Below are 18514 nucleotides of genomic sequence, written 5' to 3' on the forward strand. Positions count from 1 at the left end.
ACCATCAACGTTTCTCACCTGTGGAGGAGGAGTGGCCTCCTCACTGGCATTCCTGCCTCAGCCCCTGCCCTCACACAACAGCTGGAAAGCCCCTATTAAACCCAAGTCTGTTAACATTCCTCCCCTGCTCACAATCCTCCAATAGTTCCCATCTCATTCAGAACAAAAGCTAAGATCCTCCCAGTGGCCCACAAGGCCACGTGATCTGCCCCTCTTCTACTTCCCTCTACCTCACTCACTCTGCTCCTGCCTCTTGGTTATTCCCCAAATGCCAGGCAGGCTCCCACATCAGGGCCTTTGCACTTGCTGGTGTCTCTGCCTGGGGCACTCTTCCCAGAGATCACAAGCCTCACTCTCTTACTGCATTTGGGGCTCTGCTCAAATGCTACCTCTTCAGAAAGGCCTTCCCTGACCACCTTATATGAGATAATCTCCCCTACCTGGCCCTCTCTGCCCACTTACGCTGCTTTATTCTTTTTTTTTTTTTTTTAAAGATTTATTTATTTATTTGAGAGAGCGAGAATGAGAGAGAGTACATGAGAGGGGGGAGGGTCAGAGGGAGAAGCAGGCTCCTCGCTGAGCAGGGAGCCCGATGCGGGACTCGATCCCGGGACTCCAGGACCATGACCTGAGCCGAAGGCAGTCGCTCAACCAACTGAGCCACCCAGGCGCCCATGCTGCTTTATTCTTCTCCATAACATGCCATCAGCTCCTATCTGAAATTGTATTATATAATGATGCATTTACTTGTTTGCGTAAGCTCCTCTGGCCCTCTCCCCAAATGGGAGCTCACAAGGCCAAGGATCTTCATCTGTTTGGTCCACTGCCATATGCCCGGTATCCTGGTGCAATGCCTGGTACACAGTAGGTGCTCAATAAATATTTATCCAGCAAATGAATGAATTACCATACAGAGGTGAGAGAGGAAGTGACTGAAGAGGAGAAGAAATGCCCCTCTCCTCACCAGCTACATCCCACAAAGCTGGCTCTATGTGATTTAGAGGCCTGGACTCCATCTTTCTGAGTCCCCCAAAACCCCAGGAACATAAGGGAAACCAGCATTGAAGGAGTGACCACCAAGGGATATGTCCCTCCCCACCTCTGGGGCTTGTTAGACAGGATCTCTCACAGACTCCTACACAATCACCATGACTTGGTGACTCCTGATCCATCCCCCCCAACCCCCCCCACACACACACACTCCCCATCAGAGGAGCCCCTCCACCTCCTCCTTCTCCCCTGGTCCTGAGCAGAACCTCTGGCCTTTGTTGGGGGCAGTCCTCCTATGTCCCTCCCCACAGCTGACCCATCAGTGTCTCCCTGGAGAAAGACAGGTGACAGGAACAAATACTTCATTGAGGGAAGACTCCACCTTCCTTCTCTCAAGCTCCCGAGTCACACAAACCTAAGTGCCAACCCCACCTCAGCCACTGACAAGCAGTGGGGGCCCAGGCTCTCCTGTGGGCATGCTGAGCCACACTCACTTCTATTTAAAAAAAAAAAAAAGGACAATTCTCAGAGTGGCTGTGTAGGGGCTGACACTGGGGCCAGAGCCTGGCAGCTTCTGTGAGGATGGTTAATGAGATGTCCCTAAGAAATATGTATATTAAAACACAAGGAGACAGGCACTGGGGTGGCTCAGTCAGTGAAGCATCTGCCTTCGGCTCAGGTCATGATCCTGGGGTCCTGGGATCCAGTCCTGCATTGGGCTACCTGCTCAGCAGGGAGCCTACTTCTCCCTCTGCCTGCCGCTCCCCCTGCTTGTGCACTCTCTCTCTCTCTGACAAATAAAACCTTTAAAAAAAAAAAGAGATTCAGGGGTCTTCACCCAGGCCAGGCCAGGCTGGCTGAGGGGCCAATGCAGGAGTTGGAGCCTGTTGGGGCTCAAAGACTCTGGGCAGAGGGCTGGTGGACACGGAATAATAAGCAAAAATGGCTACAAGCATCCCTCAGTGTGTCCACCTGTGTGAGCCCATTGAAGAAGGCACCCAGCCCCTTCCTGGTCTTACCAATGAAGAACAGGAGGCTCAGGAAGGGAAAGGGACTTGCCTAAGGTCACATAGGAGTAGAGGATGAGTCTGAGACACCCAGGACACTCAACAGCCCCATACAGGCCTGAAGTAGGAAGTCTCAGGGTGACAAAGAAAGAAAACGGTGAGCTCACAGGGTCTTTCCAGAGCTGCAGGGAAAAAGCAGTATGGGGCTTGCTTCAGCTACATCTCCAAGGAGCTCAGAGTGGGGGGTACTGGGGACCCCACCTCTGACAGGAAAACAGGCTGAAGTCCAGCAGTCAGCCAACAGGTGAAGAGGGTCCCTGGAGGTCAAGTCCCAAACCCGAGCAGGGAAGGTCACTGGCCTTCACCGCTTGCTCTTTAACAAAGGGGAAGAGCTCAGAAGGGATCAGGTTAGTGTGCACAGGGCTCCTCTGTGGGCTCAGGTTGGGGCCCAGCAACAAGAGACATACTGGAAGCTGGAGGCCAACCCTATGGTACCTGGACTTCCATGTGTCGAGGACAGATAGAAAAGCCGAGAGAGGCACCTGGGTGGCTCAGTTGGTTAAACGTCTGCCTTCAGCTCAGATCGTGATCCCAGGGTCCTGGGATCAAGCCCCACATTGGGCTCCCTGTTCAGGGGGGAGTCTGCTTCTCTGCCCCTCCCCTGGCTTGTGCTCTCTCTCACTCGCTTACTCACTCTCTCTCTCTCAAATAAATAAATAAAATCTTAAAAAAAAAAAAAAAGCCAAGAGAGGTGAGTGAGGCATGCAGAGCTGCACGCTGGGGCAGCTCCGAGGTCCCCTAACCCATCACCTTCACGTTGGTCATCAAGCTGACACTCCACAAGGGAAAGTGACAGGCCCAGGGTTACGTGGCCACCCAGAGACAGAGGCAGAACTAGACTGGGCCCCCGCGCCCCCATTCTGATTAGTCACGGCGACAACTGACACCTTTGGCAGCATGGTGTTTCGTGTGCTGAGGGCCTTACGCCGATTCACTCACTTCATGCTCACAGCAACCTAAAAAGCGGGTACTATCGATATCCACCTTTCACCAGGTGGAAACTGAGGCCCAGAGACCCTGAGGGACCGCTCACGGTGGTGCAGCTCCTGGTGGCAGAGCCAGCATCTGGACTCTCAACCACTCTGCCCTACTGCAGCGTCCAGGGGACAGGGTTCAGAAGGTCAAAGCTACAACGGGGCTGCCACCAACAAAGGGAAGTTTTTTTAAACCCCAAAGAAATATTCAAATGTGTTCCACAAAGGAGGCTGGTGAGAGAAAATGTTGCTTCCTGTCCAAGAGGGCAGGCATGCAAACTCAGAGCAACAAGGCCTTGGCGGCTAACATCTTCCTCCTCCTGTCACTCCCGTCAAGCTTGGAGGCAAACGCAGAACGGATCACGGCCCCGCTGTGATAGGCCAGGGTGAACACAACAAAGACGAACTGCAGAGAGCAGGAAAAGTGACCCAATGACACCCAACCCAGGGGACTCACAGAATCAAGAGGTGTCAGCACCCTGCCAAAGGCCAGAGTGGCAGAGAAATCAGAGTGGACAGGCCAAGTCTCCAAGGCGGCCCAGGCAAGTTCGGGCTTCGTCTTCACAGCAGTACGGAGATTGACCTGGCAATCACCAAGCAGTCACATTGATGCCAGCACCTTGCCAATCTCCAAGCGCCAGCCAGGAGACCCAGCTGGCGCACGGCGGGCCTCGTGGCCCGGCAGGGAGTGCGCATGCCAGGTCCACTTAATTTCCACCTACGTTAGAGTGACGGGCAGCAGACCAAGGCAGTGGAAGACGTGATGGGTCTCAAGTTCAGGGCAGCCTGGTTGCTAAGCTAGAATGGTGGCGACTGGCTGCGAGGTGGGGCCCACTTCTGCTCAGCATCCTTGGAGAATGCATGGCCGGTGGGCAGGGCATCCTGGGCCCTGGCTGCCCGGTCCCTGTGCTGTGGCTTCAGGAAGCACCTGGGGGGAGAGTCCAGAGGTCTCCCCCCGAGAAGATGCTGCAAGCTCATACACACCAAGCTAAAGCCAGTGGCAGGACTCCTCCCTGCTTCTGGCCCCCCGGCCCCTTGGCTAACGTCAACCACATTTCATCTGATTGGGGGTGAGAAGATTGCATGCTCCAGGCTCTGTCCCTGTGCAATTGGTCCCAATCATCCCTGAACCAAAAGACCAAACTCTGAAGCATCCCCATTTGACACCCATTCCTTTAGGTCTTGAGGGATGTCTTCTTTTCCAGCGCTTCTATGAGAGCCTTTGTTGATGGAGAAAAATGCCTGGAGCCCGGCACCCTGGACTGTGAGGACACAGCCTATGGGGGGCAGAGCTAGACGCTGGAGATGAGCTGACTCTCCTGTTACAGAGGAGAGAAGGAGGCCCCAGAAGGGCAGTGACAGACCCAAGGACACAGGGCTGGTCATCTGTTGGCTCACGTGTTCATTCTATCAACATCTATTAAGGCCCCGCTGTGTGCAAGGGAGGGCGAGAAGCACAGAGCCAAGTGAGCCCTGTCCTTCCCCAGCATCAGGGGGCGCAGAGCCATATGAAAGAGGCTCAGGGAAAGTTCAGTAGGCACTGTGGTGGGTGTACTTGAGGCTTCCCAGGTGGTGAGCCCTGGGGACCATCATCCTCCCTCCAGGTGAGCATCTCTGCATGGGGGGAGAGCAGATGAGGGAAGCCTGCAGGGAGGCAGGGCCTTGGCCTGAGCCTTAAGGGCAGAGAGGACCCCCCAGGGTCCTGAGCAAGTGGGACACAGCAGGTGGAAATGGTGTGTGCTAATACATTCCCTGGGGTAAGCCGACATGACCCCAGCTGCCAAAAAAAATTAAAATACAGCATTGGCTTGAAAAAACTCTGCTCAGCTCTGTCTTGCATTGGTCCCTGTCCCATGGCCACTAGGACCAGGCCAAGCCCCTCAGCGGGGTCCCATCTGCCTGACTCACTCCTACCTCTTGCTCATGCTGTTACCCCAGCTGGCATGCCCTTCCCCTCCTCTTCACTTGTCTAAGCCCGTCTTGCTGGGCCAGGTCCCATGCAGCCCTGCAGTATAGCTCTTCCTTTAACAGATGCATCATCACATCCCTTCATTCACTTATTCAGGCAAACTCTACTGAGTCCTACTGCACACAGGGCAGGGCGTGAGGTCTGGTGGTGTACCGCTCCTCCCGTGCCCACCGAGAGCCAGCGGGGCCCCTAACTCCTCTCCTCACACCGGGGCTGCCTACATGGGGGGTGCGAAGCCTAAGCCAGCTGGGAAACTCAAGCAGGTCTGGAAGGCTGAGCATCTTCCCCTTCCTGCCCTCCGGGGCAGGCAGCTCCTCAGGATGAAGAATCCCAAGACAGGCACTGTCGCAAGAAATGAGAAGAAGTGGAGCCCCACATCTCAGCCTGATGCAGCTACAGAGCGGCCCTGAGCTCTCATATCCCTTCTTCTGCCTCCAGGAAAGGATTGTGTCCTCGGGGAGTCAGGAGAGGGCCGGGGCCAGCCAGGGAGCTCACTGGGGGAGGAAGCTGGGCCCCGGGGCCACCCGACCCAACCCCAGGTGCCTCTGCTCTGTCGGCCTCCGTCTGCCCTTCTGCAGGCTGGGAGAACAACCTCAGGCCCCTGGGAGAAGAGCTAAAGAAGTAAGTAGCTGGGGGCTGGGCTTTATGGTCACCCATTCCCTAGACATTTACTAGGCAGTACTATGTGCCAGGGACTGACCTAGGGATGCAGCTGAGAGCAAAATGGACAAAAAACCTCTGCCCTTGTGGACCATAAACAAATATAAATTCACTTGTTAAGTGCTATAAGAAAAAGAGAGCCAGGAACAGGGAAAGGAGAGTAACCGGCCAGGGGAGGGGCTATCTTAGATACTGTGGTCAGAAAGGCCTTTCTGAAGAGGGGACAGCTGGGAAGACACCTGAATATACGGAGGATGTGGGCCAAGTGGATATTCAAGGAAAGACAGTTCCAGGCACAGGGGCCAGCCAGTGCAAAGGCCCTGAGGGGGGCTGATGCCCAGAGTGCTAGAGGAGCAGTGAGGAGGCAGGTGTGGCTGCAGCAGAGAGATGGAGGGGAGAAGAAGGAGAAAAGGCCAGGGGCAGCGGGAAGGGAAGCAGGCATTCTGTCCACCATTAGGGGGTCTTGGATCCTGGGGGCACCCTGGGACAAACCTCTCCTCTCTGGTTTCCCAGATACATAAGCAGAGCCAGCACCCCCAACCCCGGTACCACAAATCTTTCCAGCTGGCCAAGCTCTTCCCCCATCCCCTTGGAGCCTCCAGGAGGAGAGCGTTCCTTTTACAGCAAGAGAAGATGAGTCCAGAGATGTCACATAAGCAGTGGGATGAGGAGGCGCCCCAGCCTTGAGCCTCGGCTGCCGGCCCTGCCAGTCTCCATCCGTGCTGCTGCGCTGACCCGAGCCATCTAAATGCAAGTCTGACGCTCAGCCCTGGGAGCTGGAGCTGGAGGTCAGACCAGCAACAGCTTGACTCACCAGTGTCTCCGGAATACCAATAGGGGACACAGGGACACAGCGGGGAGATGAGGCTTTGGAACTTCTCACTGAGCAAGGGACAGGATGTCCTCCAAGGAGCAGGCTGACCCATCCACCTCCGCCCCTTCCTGCCCTGTCACCACCCAGAGCGGCCATCTTGTTCCCACCCTAGGAGCACAGGCCTGGATGTGCCCAGGGTGCTGGAATCGCTCACCAGAGAGGACCAGAACCAAAGCCCCCAGGCGACCCCATGGAGAAGCCCCTGTCGGGAGCTGGCCTGTGTCTTTCCTGCCACATGCACCAGAGGTGGGGGAACCACCTGCTGGATTCAAATTCCACTCCTGCTATTTTCGAGCTGTGTGACCTCAGGGGAGTTGCTTAACCTCTCTGATCCTCAGTTTTGCCATCCATATAATGGGGTTGTCTTGAGGGCTAAATGAGTTAACATGCATGAAGTACATAAAACAAGAGTTGGTCCATAGAAGGACTCCATCAATATTACCTACTAATATCATCCATTCTCCCATCACCCACACAGGGGGCCTGGGCTGCTACTCAGCACTTCTGTTTGACCTTGAGCAGGCCCCTTAACTTCCCTGAGCCTTTGTTTTCCTCATCCGTGAAATGGAGTACTACGGGAAGTAAACTGAGGCTCACATGGGGCCCCATGGGCAGAGAAATGCTGTGGGGGTATAAAAGTTTATACCCCAGACCCCAACCCTGAGGGGGCCCAGGATGGTGGAGGGAGGCACTGAGGACAGGGCCACGTTGGTACCACCCCCTCAGGCTGTCTCTCCCTCCCAGGGTGACCAACTCCCATTGTCTCCAGAGCCCAGGCGGGGCCTGCTCGGCATGCCTAATCCCAGGTTTTACTCAGCAGCCTGGCCAGGAGGAGGGAGTCCTGGTGTTCAAAGATGGGGAAATGCACCAGATGCCTCACGCGAGCATGCACACACACAAAGGCCTGTCCATGGACACCCCTACCGAGGCAGGCCCCCCAGTCACATGTCCAGAAAGTCACATACATGCAGCCCTCACCCCGACGCGTGTCCCGCCCTAGCTGCCTTTGGAGCTCACCTCGCTGCCCGGGCACCACCAGCCCAGCTGTCCTGTCCTAGCCTCATGCCTGAACATGACCTACAGCTACTGTTAGTGCCCAGCCTGGTCCCCGCGGGCCCTCCAGCTCTCCCTGGGCCTCCCTAGGAGTGGCCAGGCGACAGGGAGGGCTGCAGCCCAGGCAGCGGGACCCCAGATAAGAGCCCTCTGATGTGTGTTTCTGAGCTCCCACATCCGTGGGCCAGAAGCACATTCCGTTCTGGCAGCGACCAGGTTTATCCCCATTTCACAGGTGAGAAAACCAAAACCGAGCAGCTGAGTGACTGTCCCGGGCTCTCACAGCCAAGAGGCAGCCAAGCCAGAGCCCAGATCTGTCTTCCAGAAGCTGTCCATTAACCACACGCTGCCACCTCGGTGATTCGGGCGGCGGGGAGACAGACAGCCTGGCTCCAAGTCCTGCTCCAATACCTCGCTGTGTGAGCTTGGGCAAGCCACCTCACCCCTTGGAGCCTCAGTCCCCCCTCTGTAAAATGGGAACAGAAACACCGGACCCACAACGTTGTCACCAGGATTCGTGATAGTGCAGGGAGGCTGCCTGGTACAGGGCAGGGCTCAACCAAGGGCCACAGGATGGCCTGGGGCATGAGCCACATGACTGAATGATTGGGGTGGGAGAGCACGGCGCTGATGGGGGCTGGAAAACGCTGGCCAGGGCTTTCTTTAAGCCCCGTGCCAATGGCCCAACCCATGCTGAGTGCTACACAAGAGCTCCCCACCCAGAGGACAGAGCTGGGTTCCGGTCCCTGGTCCTCCACATCCTGCTTATATGGCCTTGGGGAAATGACCTACTCCTTTGGGCCTCAGTTTCTTCATCTATAAAATGGATGCAATGGTGCTCCCCTGCAGGACCCCAAGCCCACACAGCAGGCACCCAGGACTCGCTGGCCAAGCTCTCCCCTCAGCTCTGATGTGCATCCTCTGCCTGGCAAGCACGCCCTCCCCTCTACTCCGCTGCCTGGCACTCCTCTGAGCAACTCACAGATGATTTATACTTCAGAGGACGAATCAATACCATATACGGCCAAAGACATCTTTAATCTTTCACAGGGATTAGGCTACAAGGTACAGCGGCCTCTTTCTACAGGCCGCTCAATTCTGATTTCAATTTGGCCAGCTGGAGCGCGGCTTTCTCTCTCCTTTTCTTTTCACCCACCCAAAGACGTTCCTGCAAATCAAATTTCATTTAGCAGGTGGGGTGGGGAGGCCTAAAGGCCCATACACGAGAGCGGGCCCAGCCAGGGCCCCCGGGCTGCAACCGGAGACAGGAGGAGGGTCTAAGGACGTGGGAGGTCAGGCCTTCGGTGATGGGATGGGGTGCAGGGGGCGCTGTGAGGGACACCTGCGCCAGGCCAGGAGTGCCCCTGAGCCACAGGCCCTGGCAGCACAGCTAGTTCTCTTCTTTTTCTAGAATTCCTCTGTAAAAGTCTTGAGTAGACTATATATTCTCTGACCACCAAATGCCTGATTAGATGCTTGTGGAAAATTCAAACAATAGTCCAAGTTTCAGCCAAAATGCAATACCTAGGGACGCCTGGGTGGCTCAGTCGGTGAAGCGTCTGCCTTCGGATCAGGTCAGGATCCCAGGGTCCGGGGATCAAGCCCCGTGTCAGGCTCCTTGCTCAGTGGGGAGTCTGCTTCTCCCTCGCCCTCTGCCTGCTGTTCCCCCTGCTTATGCTCTCTCTCTGACAAATAAATAAATAAAATCTTTTTTTAAAAAATGCAATACCTAGACCTCACCCCAATCCCATGCCTCTCGCACCCTTAAGATGTCAGCAAGTGTCCCTCCAGGCTGTGTGTGTGTGTGTGTGTGTGTGTCTGTCTGTCATGCCCCCATCTGTGGGAAACAGGGGCAGAAGATGGAGTGATGACTACAAAAGCAGTTATGACCTCTAGCCCTGGAGCCAGACCGCCTGGCTTCAAATCCCTTCTCTACCCGTTTACCTGTATGACCTGGGGCTGGTTATTATTAGGCCTCTCTATGCCTCAGCTTCCTCCCCTCTACAATGGGCGTGTCTACCTCACTGGGTAGGGAGGATTACCGGGGACAACAGGTGTCAAACGTGTGCTCAGCAGCTGTGAGGCACATAGGGAGAGCTACGTGAGTACCAGGAGTGGCTTCTAGGTCCCTCGTGCCCGGGACTGAATACCACGGAACACTAAAATTCTAGGCTTTCTGTCCCTCCTTCTAGCACCTTTGTCCCCAAATCCTGTAGAGACTGCACCTGAAACAGAGGGCGGTGGGCTCGTTTGGGAAAGGATGCCAGCCATTGAGGACAGGAACCCGGCAGAGTGCGGTGGGTGGGGCCAGCCCCGAGAGAGGGGCCGGTGTCGTGTTGGAGCAAAGCAGTAAAGGACATGTGGGCAGCCAGAGGGAGGGGGCTGTGGCACCACCAGGGGGCCCCAGGGAGCTGCAGCCCACCTGCCTGGAGGTGGGAGTGGGGGCCCATCCGGCCCATGCTCCCCTCTGCCTGGCCAGCCGCCGGCGTGGCGAGTGGCCTGGAGCCCGGCCATCAGTCAGGGCCGCCCCACTTCTGTCCTGTCTACCAGGCTGCAGGCTCCCGAGCTGCTCTGGCTGTACAATTAAAGGGGCTTATCTGAGACTTAGAGCAGGATGATGCCCACAGGGTGTTACCAACGCCAGCCTCTGGATACTCTGTGGTTCCCCAGGAAAAGCAATTAGAGTCCCAGGGTTATGCGCGTATAAATATACAGATGCCATCCTCCAAGGTCGAGGGCACCACAGTGAGCTATTTAGAGATAGAGCCTTGGGAGAGGCCAGGGGCCCCTCTGCCAGGAGCTGGGTCTGTCAGGAGGGGAGGAGCCTGTCTGCTTCCCCCCAACACCCCACCCTCAATGAACTGGCCTGCTTGGCAAGGCTCACCCAGACCCAGGTGGAGCTCCCGACCCAGGGGACTGACTGCTGGGCTGGCCACCCACCGCCACGGCCCCGTGTGCAGGCTGCCCTCCTCAGCATGGCCATCAGAACTGACCCTCTGAGCGGGCCAGGCTTCAGGCTGCCTGGAGTGTTAACCCTTGCTGTGCCAGCCTCTTATTGCTTGTGGATATCTAAAACTTTATCCCTGGAGTTTCTGAGGACAATTAAGGGAAGGCGGGGAGCTTAATGGGGGGAAAGGTGGCTTGTGGTAAGGGGTTGATGGGGGGTGGGGGAGACCTCCAAGAGAGCACATCTCTTTCCCAGCTCCTCACATCCCACCCACAGGCACCTACTTCCCTGAAGCCACAAGGAACCAGCATGGCGCTGCCCGCCCCGGTCTCTCCCTCCCACCACACAGCCAATGCCTCACACAACCCTGGCTCCCAGGACCTGCTGGCTGAGCCCCATCTCCCGGGTCTCTGAGACCCTCACTAAACAAAACCACCTCCACCCCATCCCTTCTCCCTCTGCCTGAGAACAGCACTGTTCCACTGGATCCCATGCCAGAAATATCAACAGTCCCTCCGTCTGCCTGGCCTGGTCGGCAAAAGTCATTCCCATCCACCCCCTAGTCCTGGGGGCTACCTAGCCGGCCAGCAAGGCCACGGACAGCTCCCCAGGGCCCAGGGGACAGACGGAGGTCCACGAGGGGAATGGCCCAGGGCAGGCAGAGCCCACGGCAGGACCCAGAGAGCCTCTCAGGCAGCGACATCCCCCTGTTCCCGAGCATGACTCACCATCCTCCCGGGACTTCTGGATGAAGGCCTCCACGCCGCTCTCGCCGTAGCTGCCCTCCGAGGCCAGTGTGGACACGTAGTTCCACTTGAGGGCGCGGACGATGTCTACCATGGCCTGGGCCTGGTACGTGTCTGAGGGCACCACGCGGGAGAAGAAGTCGTAGCGGCTGTTGTCACTCAGGTCGGGGGCTGTTGAGGCGTAGCTGATCTGGGGGATCTGGGGGCGAGAGGGGCCGCTGATGGGGGTGGCTGGCATCCCCACCGTGCCCAGCCAGCACCACACCACTCCACAACAGTCTCCTTCCCATCCCCATAGCCTCGGGACTGCCCCAGCCCTTCTTGTCCTGAGGGAGACCCTGTGATGTGAGCTAGGTGGGTCCTAGCCCGCTTGACACAGGAGGAAACTAAGGCCCAGAAGTGTGAGCACCTGGTTGGGTAGCCCTCCCCTGGCTCCAGCCCAGAGTCCCAATGCTTCCCACCTCCTCTCAGCTGCCCCCACCGCCAGGCTTCCCCATGTCCTCCCCATCCCCAGTGGGAGTGAGACTGACATCAGGGTGAGAAGTGACTGGCGCATCAGCATCAAGCCCTCCTCCTCCAGAAGTATCCCAACCAGCATCACCTGGGTCCTGTGTCTGGTGGTCCCCCAAACACACACACACACACACACACACACCGGGGAATCATACAGGATTACACACATAAACACACACTGGAGCCTCTGGGTGCCTCCATTTACAAAAGGGCTGGAAGATCCCAGCAGGGGAAAATCCCTAGGTAGATGACACAGTTTAGACTGTGGATGGGGTGGGGATGAGGGTGTCAAGAGGGGCCCTGAGAGGTCATTTGGCCCATCACCCTCCCCCAGGCAGCCCCTCATGTCAGCACCCAGCAGACGCCGAACTCACAGCTCCTTCGTCCTGCCCAGCTCAGAGGAGACAGAACCTGGGTCCCCACCATTATCCCACATCCCTGGCCACCCAGAGGATGGAATCACAGGAAGACAGAGTGGGTGAGGTCCCCAGGAAGTCCCTTTCTCCACAGCCTGGGACACAGGGTCCAGACAGGCCTCCATGGCAGATCTCAGCACCCTGCCCCCAGCCCTGGTGCTCCCAGCCACAGAGCACTTTTGTGCCCCCACAGACCTCACCTGGGCCCTCTCCATGCAAAGGTGAGATGCAGAGCCCTTAAGCTGCCCTTCTTCCTATGGCTGACATCCAACCCAAGGACAAAAACCTCCTGGCCAGTCTGGCCACTGAGGGTGGGAAATGTTCCAGAGGACAAGAGGATTTGGGGTGCCCCATGGACAAGTGGTTGCCCACCTGGCCTATGCCTAGGGTGTCCCCATCCCCAGGGACAGCAAGGGTCCACCTTCCATGGAGGACGCCCATGAGGACAAGGACATGGCCCAGCTCGGCCCCCCGTGATGCCCCCCAGGTGGGCCCCAGCAGGCCCCTCATTGTCTCCCCTCACTGAACTCACTCAGGAGAAAGGGAAAGATGGGGTGGGGAAAACAGATGATGGCTTGTCCAGATTCGCTGAGCAACTAAGGGTAACCCCAAGCCCTCTCATTGTAGCTCTTGTGGTCTTTCTAAGATGGCATATAACCCCCATGGCACTGTTTGTAAGAGCAAACCTTTGGAAATAATCTGGTAAAACAAACAAACAAACAAAAAAACCCACAGCCCCACAAGGAATACTACTCAGCCGTGAAAAAGATCCTGGGAGCTTTCCATGCGAGGCTCGGACAGCTCTCCAAGACCCACAGCAGGAGCAAAGCAGCAAGGCCAGCTCCATGCGTGAGCAGCACCCCGCCTATCATGGGAGGGGGCAGGATGGACCCTCCCCACTCTGAAACAAAACAGCCTCCGGAGAGGGAACTGGGTGGCTGGGGGACAGGGTTGAGGGGAGAGCCTTCCCTTGGTACCCTTTGCATGTTTTACATGCAGAATCATGCAAACATACCACCTGCTTGGAAAACCACAGTATAATCTTCCCGAGCACCTGCATCCGTCCCCTCTCCTACCTGTGTCCATGGCCTCCGAAAACTCGCCAGTCCCCTCTGCCGTGGAGAGCGCTGAGCATGAACACAGTGCCCTCTAGAACGTGGTCTCTGTTTGGACAGTTGGTGGTTAATTTTAGGAGCGTCATTATTTTTAGGGTCAGCCAAGGGGTATCATGGTTTTAGGGGTTGGTTGGTGTTTAAGGGTCTGTCATTCAGAGCAACGTCTCTCAGCCTCAGCACTACTAAGACTTTGGGGGTCTGATTCTCTGTTGGGGGGCTATTCTTTGCACTGAAGGATGTTCGGCAGCATCCCCATCCCCTACCCACTAGATGCCGGTAGCACACCCCTCCCCCAGTCACAACAACCAAAAATGTCTCCAGATATTGCCAAGGGCCCCCCGGGGTGCAGAACCATCCCCAGTGGAGACCTACTGCCTTAGAGGTCTGTACTGAAACACTGAGGGGTGCGGTGATATGATGAGGTTTGGGGTTCGCTTCAAAAGCATCACAATGGGAGCACATGGAAGAAGAAAGAACGATGGCCAAGAGCAGACAACTCTGAGTCCCATGTACTTGGGGGCTCACCACCCCATTTGTTTTGCATGCAGCCGAAATGTCCGGATTTAACACATTTTTAACAATAAAACAAAACAAAATCAACAGCACCCTTGGGGCATGCCGCTGAACAGAAGAGCCCCAGATTTGGAGCTGGAGCCAGAGCAGGTGTTGGAGAGGGCAGGGCCAGGACCTGCCTTCCCAGCAGGTCCCGAGAGAAGACAGATTTGTTTGTCAGCTTCCCTCGGTGCCTGGTCCTCAGCAAGGAGTGCTCATCACACGCCCGGGAACCCACTCTCTTCCTAATTAGAAGAAGCTTGTCTCCTACTTCTGATGTTTTCTCCCAACACGGCACTGGAGTCAAAAGGGACTGCATCCAGCAGAGGGGCAGGAAGCCCAGGGAGGTCTCAGGGCCCCTCACACAGAAGACTGCTCACTCATCACCCCTCATTCCTCCCTCCAAGCCACCTCCCACCTCTCCTCTAGTTCAGGCACTCAGCATGGGCTGGGATGGCAGATGGACAGATGGATGTCCAGATATTAGGACCCAGGCCCCCGCCCCACTGCACACCCCAATTCCCACAAAGGGTAGGAGGGCCAAGCATGGAGTTCCCGCAGGGTAAGCGGGTAAGCGGGTCAGTCTGCAGGGGTGCCCTGGCCTCAGATTTCAGGCGCACAGGAAGGACCTTTGTTCTGCCAACAACTCCCCAGACCCTGGAAAAGGGACCCAGCCCTGAAGTGGTTAAGAGGAGGAGAGAGCCGGGCGCCTGGGTGGCTCAGTTGGTTAAGCGACTGCCTTCGGCTCAGGTCATGATCCTGGAGTCCCGGGATCGAGTCCCGCATCGGGCTCCCTGCTCGGCAGGGAGTCTGCTTCTCCCTCTGACCCTCCTCCCTCTCATTCTCTCTGTCTCAAATAAATAAATAAAATCTTTAAAAAAAAAAAAAAAAAAGAGGAGGAGAGAGCCTCCTGAGTAGCGTCAGGGGGATAAGCCAGCATCCCCTGCCAACCCCACCTCCCCCGGCCCTGGCAGGCTCCTCCTCAGCTCCAGGCCCTCCGAGCTTCCTAGCAGGGTGGTTTCGAGCTGAGATTGGGGAGCTCAACTGCTCAGGTTCAAACCCCAGCTCAGCCACCCACTAGCTGGGAAGCCTCCAGAAAGTTACTTCACCTCTCCAGACCTCAGTTTTCTCAGCTGCAAAATGGGAATAATTACAATCCCTGTCTCATAGGGTTGCAAGGGTCACATGAGGGAATTTTTATGAATGGCTAGCAGGCAGTAAACACTTGAAAAGTTAGCTCTGAGGTGAGCTATAATCCCTCCTGCTACACCTCCCTTAGCCCTCTATCCCCACACCTCCCAGCCCCTCTGCCAGCTCTCTCCCAGCCCAGTTACGGCTATGCTCCCAGGGCTGGGGCGCCTCCTTCTGGAATGCTGGCCCGGCAGGCCCTCCAAGGCCTCCTCCCTCCAGCCTCACCCATGCCAAAGGCAGCACAGCGTCAGCCGGAACCCAGATTCCAGGGGCCCCTGACCGACCTCAGCTGGCCTACTCTCGGTCCCATCTGCCTGGCTTCCTCTGCCCACAGAGCCCGTGTCACCTCCTCCAGGCAGCCCTCCCTGAGCTCCAGAGAGCCTGCTCAGACCTCCCACAGCACCAAGTGGGGTTGCTGCAGGGGCACCAGACATGTGCTCCTGGTGTGAGGATGCCTGGCCCACTTGTCAACTCAGCAGGCATCCTAAGGTGCCCCCATCATGCTGGGCAAGGCCATTCTGTGGACACACAAAGAAAAGTAGACTACTCCCAACACCCACTGCATCCCCGGAAGGGCCAGGTGGGGCACCCCAGAGTGACCCACTGTGGCTGGAGCTGGCACCCAGCAGAACTTCCCACCCAAGGGATGAGTGACTGAGATGGGAGGCAGGGAGGAAGTGAAGAAATCTCTCCCCACTCCATGCGCACTCACCCCCCAACCCCGTGTGCGCGCGCGCGCAATCGCGCTCTCCCTCTCTCTCTCTCTCAGGCTTCTCGAGTGACAAGGAGATCCATGCCACGTGGGGAAAGACAAAAGCTGCTTCCGGGCTTGAGCAGCAATGAAGATGAATGCCAAGTGCATCTGTGTGTGTGTGCGCGTGTGTGCGCGTGCGTGCGCGTGTGTGTGCACGTGCTGGAGCATGTGCCCTAAGCACGTGAGCACCCAGCACATTCATTCATTTACTCCTCCTACCGATAGTCACTGAGTCTGACAGCCTGCCAGGCATAGTTCTGAGTGCTGGCGACAGACAGGTGGACACTCTGTCCTCGTGGGGCTCCCAATCGACACAGAGGTAGGCCGTGCAAAGGTGATCCTAAGCTGTTAGATGGAAATAAGGGCCCAGGAGAAAAAGGAAGAACAGAGCAGGGGACTGTTAGAGGGGCCGGGGGAAGTCTCTCTGACCAGGCGACATCTGAGTCAAGACTTCAAGATGGTGAAGGAGGGAGCCATGTGGGTATTTGAGGGAGAGCATTTCAGGCAGAGGGAACAGCCAATGCAAAGGCCCCTGCACATACGTGTGCGTGTGTGAGTGTGCACATGCATGTGCATGTGTAACTATGTTACATGCCTGTGTGTCCAGGCGCACACGTGTGTGTTTAGAGCCTGAATCTGTTCTCAGGCTGTCCCAGGCCTGGCCAGCAGCCCCACATCCCCACTAGGTACGGCAACCCTGGTGGGCCCCAGGATGCCCACGGCTCAGGCTCTGACTCACTGGCTCCCAGACTAGCAGAATCGAGGGACTCCCTGAGAGTGGCTGCTCCATGTCCCACACCACCCAGCAGAGGAGAAGCGAGCTGACAGGTAGGAAACGTGCCCTGCGCCCCAGAGCCACCCGGGGCACAGTTCCCTGAAAGCCGATACTTCATTCAAGGCTGTTTACAACAGCCAGGGATCAAACCTCTACCTTGACCTCCACGAGGCCTGCAGCACCCCGAGCCAAGCAGCTGGGTGTCCATGACCATCACCATGGCCACCCCAAGGCCACCCCACAATAACACCAACCCTCTTCCTGTGTGCTTTAATGTTTAAAAGCACCTCCCCTTCCTGTCTCTTCCCTAATGCTTTGCACAGCACGGAAGCTTCCAGCACACCCTGCAGCCAGCCTGCCTGGGGCTGTGTGGTGACCCAGCCTTGTCATCCAGCTTTGTGACCTCAGGCAAGCGAGCAGCCTCTCTGGGCTTCAATTTCCTCCCCTATAAAGAAGCCACAGTGACAAGACAGAAGACTGCACTTGCACATACATGCCAAGTGCTCCAAACAGGGGGGCCCTCAGCAAATGCTAGCTATTAGCAGGAGAGAGGGAGGCGAGGCTAGGACCATTGTGCCCATTTTGCAGATGAGAAAACGGAGGCTCAGAGAGATGAAAGTACCCTCTGAGTATCACAGCCAGGAGATACCAGAAACAAGGCAGAGACTGAGCTGCTCTGCCATTCCGGAATCCTGGCCTCGGGCCCTGCCCACCCTCCCAGCTGACTCTGTCCCTTCTGCTCCACCCACAAGCCAGGCCGGGCAGCCACAGATTGAAGCTGGACCCTGCTGCCACCTCCGGCAGCCAGCCCCGGCCAGGGCCCACGCAGACCTCGGGACCCCCAGCTGGCTAACTGCGGCCCCTCTCTCACCAGGGAAGTGGGGAGGCCCTGCAGTAGGCCAGGCAGACCCTCGGTTGGCTTCCTGCTCTTTGCCCTTCTGATCCCGGCTGCTCGAGGCCTCAACTGCCCGGCTCTCAGCATCCATTATTTTCCTCCCAGATGAAAGGCAGCCAGGCTTTTAGGTACATGAAAGCTGCACGAGCAGGAACTGGAGTTCAGAGAGCTAGTGAGAGGAGAGAAGGCCAGCTTGCAAAGGCCTGGGCCTGCACGGACAGGGCTGAGGGACACGGTCCCCCGCCCCCAGCCCCCTCACCCGCCTGAGCCACGCACCGTCTCCCAAGGGGCTTCTGCTGTAACACCTCCTCTGGGGGTGTTGCCAGCCACCCTTCCTCCCTCTACGGGGCCTTGGGAGGGCAGGGGAGGAGGAGGACTGTGTCTCCATCAGAGCTGGGCCCACAGTAGGCACTTCACCCACTCTTGTGGGGGTACCAAGCACCTCCTCTCAGCCAGGTGCTGAGAACTAGCCTGGTGGGGGCTGGAAAAGGTGGTTCAGACACACCTCCAGGCTGACATGCCAGGTTTGGGACAACAAGAGATTCACTGGGGGCCTCGCGGGGGAGCTGTAAGGAGAGAAAAGCCTGGCAGTGCAGGCTGAGGGCTTGGACAGGCTGAAGAGGTGCACAGCTGGGCAGGGCCTTCACAGTGAGAGACCAGGGATACGCCTGAAGGGTGCAGGGAGACATAAGAGGAGTAGGGGGGCTGTGGACCCAGCACATGGAGGGGCTAGGGATGGCCCCCCGCCCTCGGCCCTGACTGGGCCCATCTCGGACAAGGACCCCAGGGTTTAAGAGCAGAAAAAAAGAGTAACCCTACTGCATAGGACAGCCACAAGGCCTCATACACCCATACCGCATGGAGATGCCCCCCTAAAGAACAGAGAAATGAACTTCCGAAGCCTGGGAAGTGGGGGCGGTGGAGAGGGCACCCTGGGCACGGGGCTGAGCTGGCATCTGGGCAGTCTTTGGAAGGACTTGGATAGACGCTGATACGCCTGTCCCAGGGCTTCCTCTCGGCCCC

At 57.2% G+C, this 18514-nt stretch overlaps 1 protein-coding gene across 3 annotated transcripts in view; it reads right to left on the bottom strand.

The window, feature by feature from the left end:
• The window catches only part of GRM4 (glutamate metabotropic receptor 4), a 117966-nt gene that overhangs the window by 53222 nt on the left and 46230 nt on the right, over positions 1 to 18514 (bottom strand). For all 3 annotated transcript variants that reach the window (XM_081828017.1, XM_081828015.1, XM_081828016.1), the window contains exon 3: positions 11263 to 11479. In XM_081828017.1, coding sequence (XP_081684143.1) covers positions 11263 to 11479 — 217 coding nt within the window. The remainder of the gene's footprint in view (positions 1 to 11262; positions 11480 to 18514) is intronic.

Source organism: Leptonychotes weddellii, chromosome 8 (assembly GCF_054177405.1).
Source record: "Leptonychotes weddellii isolate Sample4059 chromosome 8, ASM5417740v2, whole genome shotgun sequence".
NCBI lineage: Eukaryota > Metazoa > Chordata > Mammalia > Carnivora > Phocidae > Leptonychotes > Leptonychotes weddellii.